The sequence below is a fragment of the Pyxicephalus adspersus genome, chromosome 2 (genome assembly GCF_032062135.1).
Source record: "Pyxicephalus adspersus chromosome 2, UCB_Pads_2.0, whole genome shotgun sequence".
In the NCBI taxonomy this organism is placed as follows: Eukaryota; Metazoa; Chordata; class Amphibia; order Anura; family Pyxicephalidae; genus Pyxicephalus; species Pyxicephalus adspersus.
In genome coordinates, this window is record NC_092859.1 from 125,457,042 (window position 1) to 125,464,640 (window position 7,599).

At 41.6% G+C, this 7,599-nt stretch overlaps 1 protein-coding gene across 1 annotated transcript; it reads right to left on the reverse strand.

The window, feature by feature from the left end:
* Window positions 1-690: 690 nt before the first annotated feature.
* CCNB2 (cyclin B2) lies at window positions 691-5,500 on the reverse strand. Its single transcript, XM_072399090.1, has 8 exons — window positions 5,311-5,500; window positions 3,429-3,560; window positions 3,233-3,340; window positions 2,923-3,093; window positions 2,383-2,541; window positions 1,918-2,154; window positions 1,174-1,314; window positions 691-807 (listed from the first exon to the last, which is right to left on the reverse strand). The coding sequence occupies exons 1-8, from the start codon at window positions 5,329-5,331 to the stop codon at window positions 691-693; spliced, it is 1,086 nt and encodes a 361-aa protein (XP_072255191.1). The 5' UTR covers window positions 5,332-5,500.
* Between the last annotated feature and the right edge of the window lie 2,099 nt (window positions 5,501-7,599).

Here is a 7,599-nt window from a genome sequence, read left to right on the forward strand (position 1 = left end):
AAAAAGGACATTGCCAGTCCTTACTTCATAGAGCAGCTTGCGCTCAATTTTTTGTTTTTAATGTTTAGTTTCACAAAGCCATTCTATGATCCAGGAAAACAATTTGGAAGAAAAGGGCAGAGTTTAAATCAGGTATACCAGTTATGAGATATTTGTACCCAAGAACAGAGCTTTAGCCTTTTTTTTGTAGGTACAGTGACAAACTCTGATCATCTCCAACCAATGTAAACAGGAGAAAGTAGTTTGTAACAATAATCAAAAAAATTCTGGGCACCTCACAGCTCCTGAAATTGGTGTTGATGCCTCTAATTACCAAACATGTCTTTCCCCATAGGCCAACAATCCATGCCAACCTGTCAAATGCTTGACGACTGCGGTAAAGAAAATTGCAGCAATATGGATGAGGCCAAGGTGGCTTTCAAAGATTCCAGAGACTACTACCCTATAATGTCTGGCCCCATACTACAACTTTCGTATCACTCTGAAGGATAGATAGGTAAACAAAATGCCAGACTGAAAGACCATGTTAGAGGGACATCTATCCTTAGAGCAGCATTTCTCAAGTAGGGTTACTTGAGCAATTTGTGACTTGTTAACCAAAATGATCAGTGTCATCTGTAAGGGTGATATGCCTCCCACCATGCTGATGGATAAAGTAATCATAGCATGGGGTTCAGCATGTTAAAAATGTTAATACACTGGCCTGGAAAATCCCTTGTGGTGATCTTCCTTTTTTGGAGGGGGGACAGACACCTGTTGACCAAGGGCTCCTTCTGCAGTATCCCACTCACATTCATTCTCAATTGCCTAAGTGATCAAGAATAGGCGCCATGCTGCACTTAAAAACTAAACAGAATTTTTACCTTACATAAAAGGGTTGTCTACCCTTTTATATAGAGTGAAAATTGGGGTTTAGGTACACTTTAGGTGGTTCCTTGAATACACTGCACCCGTTTTCACTCCAAGAAATGTTCAAATCAAACATCTGTTCAATGTAGATGTCTCCTTGGCAATTGCTATATAATTTTACAGGTTCATTTCCTGATGAATAATCAGGTGTTGACAGCTTTTGCCACTGCAGCTAGTTTATTAAGTTGAAGCTATACTGGCAGGTATCAGACTACTAAAAAAATCATGGTTCTTTAAATGGGCTGCAGAATTTGCATTTCTTACCCAGCTGCCAACTCCAAGGACTTTATGGGCCAAGCAGAGAGCAGATGCTGCAATTTCAGATGGGGGGAAATGGACCATTTCGTAGTCAACAAGGGTAAGTTCCATTAAGTATTTTGCTAGTGTGTGTTGCTCAGCATCAGCCTGCAGACAAATAAAATTACATGTAAGATAAATAATGCATATATCTACACTAAGGTGACTACAGATGCAAACATTTCAAGCCAGATCAGACATTATATGCATCCATAGTAGACCTAAATGTGGGGTTGCCATTTACCCATATCATTCATAAAACTTTATTACAAAGAAGCCTTTGTCGGTTTGCCCTCACAAATCATTAAAAAAAAAATGTATAGAGTGGGGTTGGGGGCATTGGAACTTTTGTCACAAGCGACCATTAGACCTTTACTTCCCATATATGTTTATGCTCAAGCCAAGCAAAGAATCCCCTCCCCAGAGTCTTGGACAGCAATAAAACCCAACAGCAAAGTCATGTTGGTAAAAGTTACACTTGTTTCCAAAGCCCAATTGCTATAACCAATTTCAACCAGTTTGAGATTTAGTAGGAATGCAACACATTTATGCCTTTAAACTGCCACTTAAATATGTAGTTTTGTACCCAGAGCCATCCAAGTAGCAGTTAAAAATAGGACATTAGTCCCATTACAATTTGTTGGGCAACGCTTTAACATTTTATAGTCTAGATTTTGAGCAAGCACCACTGGGTTGCTTATGGAAACTTACACTGCATGACTTTGATGCACGTCGTAGAAAGTGAAGGGGAAGTGGTCGTCCCAGGTCAAAGTTGAGCTCACGGAGGATAAGCATCTCCATTTCTCTAATTTGGGATGCTGTGTAAGCATTGTCTGTGATATAAACAAAATCTGCAACCTCTGGACTGTACATCTCTTCATATTTGGAAGCCACAAACAGTGATGTTACACCAACCAGTTGAAGTTTTCCACGGGACACAGGCTGAACCTAGGGGAAAAAAAGTTTAACATTCAAATGCTATATTGTACCAAAGCTGCCATTGCAAGCATTTAAATATAATTGTCAGGGGCCCTCAGGTTTAAATATTCTGGAGACACCAATTAGTAGTTCAGATTGCCAAGAGCAAAGTATTAAGATACCTAATCATTGACAAGTGTGAGCAGCAATGTTAGCCTGCACATACTACTGGTCCCAATATTAAAGTAGACAACTTACCTGAAGAAAGCGATCCATGATGGCAATACCCATGTATAGGGTTTCCTGCAGCAATTGGAATCTAGAGCTAACCTGGACCAGCCAGTCAACCAGGATGGCTCTCATGCGTTCATTAATCTCCATTCCTTCCAGATACTTTGGTCTGATGGACTGCTGGACCTGCAACACACATATGTATGAGCTTCTACGTTGAAAATCATTCTGATAACCCCTTTCCCATATAGTTGGGCAGAGAATTGTAGCACAGATCTGAGCTGCCAGTATTAGCATTTCTACACCATAAAGATTTGCAGCTGTCCAAGACAGAAGACTACTATGGGTGAAGTAGACTCAAGAAGTCTAGTTCCCCTGGGTAAAACCCATTTACATGGGATATCCTAACTAATCAAGGCAGCCTAACTGCTGGAAAGATTATACAGCAGAAATGTTGAGATATTGGAATGTAGAAAAGTCACTTTAGTCTGCAATATGCATTTGATACAGACAAGCTGTACCCCAACTACCTTGATGCAGATACCCATTGCCTAGATCTTTATTTACCTCTAGCTGTCTCAGATAATTGTAGATATCCATGACATATTCGCTGCAAAGCTGTGGATTTCCACAATCTTCAGCATCAATGTCTTCCACATGGTTTAAAGCCTCAGAGAATGCTTGACACAATTCCTCCTCTTCCTTCATTGAGACATCCATTGGAACTGGTGAGGCTTCCTTAAAAAGTACATACATTAGAAGTCAATATTGCAAATATGATTTGATCTTTAAAGTGTACGCAACTTTGTTTGCTAGAACAAGCAATTGACAGACAGCCTATTGTTCTAGTATGTGAACACCAGGTCAATAAACTTACTTTTGGGGGAGCTGCAGGAACAGTCACAGCTACAGCCTTTGGTTTTGTGCTCACATTGGATACTTTGGTAGCAACAGGCTTTGTGGTCTTTGACACAGCATTAGAGTTCTGCAAATTAAACAGTGGGAATGAAGCACTATTCACAATCATTTTACAATAATTGTGTATGTGTATTATATAGTTTTTTTAACCATACCTTAACTGCAGGCTGCTTTCCACCTCGGACAGTCACTTTGTTGCCTATTTCTCCAAGTGCAGCTCTCCTGCCATTAAGTTGGGCCTTTGCTCTCATGGCTCCTACAACAGCATTGTCGGCTTCACGTGAAATCTGGAAAAAGTTAGTTATGTTATCAGACTAAATTAATTTTTATGTACCAATAAGTTTATTTTATCTGTCCATGCTGCTAAGTTTCTCAGGTTAGTGGTCAGCAGGAGATGCAGACACCATGTTTACATTCATAGGACTGCATGTTACTCAGCCAACTCTGGGCAAATCCTAATAGAACAAGATGTTGTAATGTGAAAAATATTCACAGCAAGTCAGACTCACACTGCAATTGTCAGAAATCTTTACTTATATTAGAATTTTAAAGGCTGTAGTGAGGGGAGGCAACTGATAGTTTAAACAATTGTTCTTTAGAAAAACAGTCCATCAGGCAGGGGCTCCTGTATGCATGCCCATCATACTAAGGCTTAGTACACATGGGGGGACCCACTGCCATTTGGAATATTGATTGGGGTGAGATCAGGACAGATACACCTTCTTTCCCCAGATCAATCATGTGTATTATATTGTTCCATATACTATACAACCTGGGTAGTTTAGGTTGAACACACCAGAAACAAATCAGATACCCTTCACACATACAAAAAAAAAAAAAACCCCATCTTGGGGTTAGCTTGCTGATTGCCCTTCTGGTAAGAAACCAACTCAGAAATAGATGTCCATCTGTGATTAAGCCCTAGAGGATTGTACAGACATCAAGACAACAACACCGGAAGCCATCTTTTGTGATAATTTCTAATGGGATGAAGACATGAATGTTGTTCTAACAGGGAACACTTTTCTGTGCTCTCATCTATTAGTAATCACAGCCATTCAGCAAGCTGATGCCTACAGGACTGTTGCACACATTAGATGTTGCCCAAGACAAGCACAGTCCTTGGTTTCAGGCAGCAATCACCTAATATGTGTACATTACATAGCTTTAGGTCCTGTGTATGGTTTGGGCAATGGATGATTTTACCAATGACTATGAATGAGGCACAAGTCATACTCTTTACATTGGCCAGAAGAAAATGGCAGGAGCCTCCATTAGGGTGAGCATACCCATGGCCCAATGCTCAAACTTTTACCTGGGTGGAACATTAGACAGGTGGGGGGCCCTGTAATGAGATCCAACTCTTCAGTAACCACCCAAAAACAGCAAGGGGGGTTAGTGAAGGTGCCAGGTGGTGCACCCAGCTAAATGGGACTGGGGAGAAGACTGATGGTCATTGTGTATCCAGTCATACATCTCCTGCTCAACATATTGTGGATAAGAGCTGATAATAAACATTTGGCTTGGATATGACTAGATTCCTTTGTGCCATAAGAGCACTATCGCCGGTCAAAGAGGAAACCCTATTTGTGGGACAGAGCTTCATCTGGAGGAAATATATCTTTCATCTGATTACTGCAGATCTGAAGCCTGAGGATCACACACATCATACATTATTGTAAAGCAAACCTTCCAGTAAGTTGTAATGCTTTGTAGATTAGTGGTTACAATCCTCAGGCACTGCCAGCTTCATTATACAGCTCTGATGGCCACAACTGAGGCCTCCATTTTACATTAGTGCTTTGGATTTAGCAGGCAGCAGCACCCCCTTGTACCCAGAATAGACAATACTGGGGATTGTTCCTATAATGAGCACAAGGCATGAATACACAGGACTGCCAACACAGGCTGCACAGGGGGTAACACAGCTGCTTTAGGCCCCAGCACCATACAAATGATTCCTCTATACCCGAGCAGCTCACACTAGGCCGCCCAGACAAAGGTGCATCACCCTAATACAAAACAGGTTGTACTTACAGCAGCTCGTCGGGTAGCCATGACTATTGGATCAGAACCGTCTGTGTAACCTGCCGACAACAAAGCCCACGCAGCTCCGCACTCAGAGAGATCGCTGCGCCGTCTACTACACAAACCCTACTGGCATTTTAAATATCGCTCCTCGACTGCCTATTGGTCCGCTGAGCTGCAGGTGCTCGCTTCCTATTGGCTGAGCGCACTCGGTGCCCGGGGTTGCGCAGCTGCAGCGACTGATTACCCGCCCTTTTTTCAGCCGTTCAATTAATCCGTTTGGGTCTTTAATATGCGTATAAAGTTCTACTCCATGTTCAGTTTTTACACGTAGACGGTTATTGCGTAGAGCGGTTTTTTTTTTTTATAATTTCACTACTAAATATATCGCGAGGCCATGAACAAAGCATCATGGGATGTTGAGTTTGAATCGTATGGCTTCACCCAGAATTTGCTTCGAGGATTAGTTAACGTGTAGCCGTTATTGGACTACAATTCCCGACATAACCTGATGGAGATATGTTCAGTGTACTGGCTGGTCGCCATTTTGCTAAAGGCATATTACAGCCAGTTTGTGTGTTGGCTTTACTTTATTGGATGCTTTGTAATAAAACTGAAGTAGTTTGAGAAAATAAAGCTGTTTTTTATGAGGGCTGTGTAAGAAATAATTGTCATTGCTGCTGCATAAACTAATCTTTTATTCTTAGTCTGAATTCACACTGGTGGTGAGGTTGTGGTGCGTTTACGGCTGCCCCATGCCAGGAACTGCTTTGGAGAAGTTACGTGTCTCCCTGCTGCAGGCCAAAAGGGAATTAATTTAATGTACAGCGCTGCGTAATATGTTGGCGCTATGTAAAATCCTGTTTAATAAAGCATACCTAAACTCAGAATGTTCACTTAATATAGGAGGGTAGACGACCCTTTTATTTCAAGTAAAAATTCTGTTTGTGCAACACCTTTTTTTAAAAAAAAAGGATGGAGCAAGGCCCCCTAATTCTCAATCGCATAGGTAATCAAGAATGAATGGGAGTGCACAGCCTCCCGGGATACCTATGTCACACATCCTGGGAGGCTCTTGGGTGCTCCTTTTGTGCATGCCCAGGAATCACGGGCATGAGCAGAAGGAGCCCTTTTGCCAAAAGGAAAGAAATTGACGATCTCATGCATGTAGAGTGAGATCGGCAAGGTTTTCTGCCAATGCTAATCTGGTGCATGCACAGTGAGATCGGCACTCTTATTCCTATTTACAGAGGCAGAATTAGCACCTTCACTAGGTTCCCTGACTTTAGGGAAATTGGGCCTTTTCTTTGGATCTGAATAAGTCCTGACGACATGGAAGTCAACCTTCGGTCCATTGGTCAAGTATTTTGTGGAGGGTAAAGAGAGAGAAAACTGGTAAACCTGGTCAAGGGTGCAACTTTCCCCTTATGGCGCTATTTACAATTTTCATTAGCTCCTTGGCCAGGACCTCTAGCTTGTCAAATCCTCTCGCACCTTAGGAGAAACTATGGCAGCATGTTCCGCATTCCATATTCCACTTTCCTATGACATAGGTTTAAAAGTAAATGGGTGACCTCCCTATGAATGGCCATTTTAAATGCACAATGGAGTATGGAGTTTATCATGGAAAACAAAATGTTCGATAAGCACTAGATTACTGAAAAAGTCTTATAAGATACTTAAACACTGGTACATGACCCCAGATAAATCCAATAAGCGGTTCCCTAAGACTGCTGGTGAGTGTTGTAGATGTCATTCAAATGTTTGTTCCATGATCCATATTTGGTTGGAGTGCAAATACTTTCTAGAGGAAAGTGGTCCAGAAGTGTCAGTGAATTACAGGGGATCCTGTTCCTCGTTGGCTTGGCTATCTCTTCTCGTTGGCTTGGCTACTGCATGTTCAAGATATTTCTTTGGGGAACTATACGTCTTCCCCTTTACTACATTTTTTGAATGCTGAGAGATGTACCCTTGTACTGGAAACACACTGATATTATTATTATTATTATTATTATTATTAATAAACAGGATTTATATAGCTCCAACATATTACGCAGCGCTGTACATTAAATAGGGATTGCAAATGACAGACTAATACAGACAGTGATACAGGAGGAGAGGACCCTGCCCCGAAGAGCTTACAATCTAGTAGGTGGGGGAATTTCACACACAAAAGGATGGGAGATATGTAGTGTGGGAAGTAGTGATGGTTTCAAATGACAGAAGAAGCCGGGTAGGCAAGTTTGAAAAAATGGGTTTCGAGTGCTCTTTTAAATGAGCAGAAAGTAGGAGCAAGCC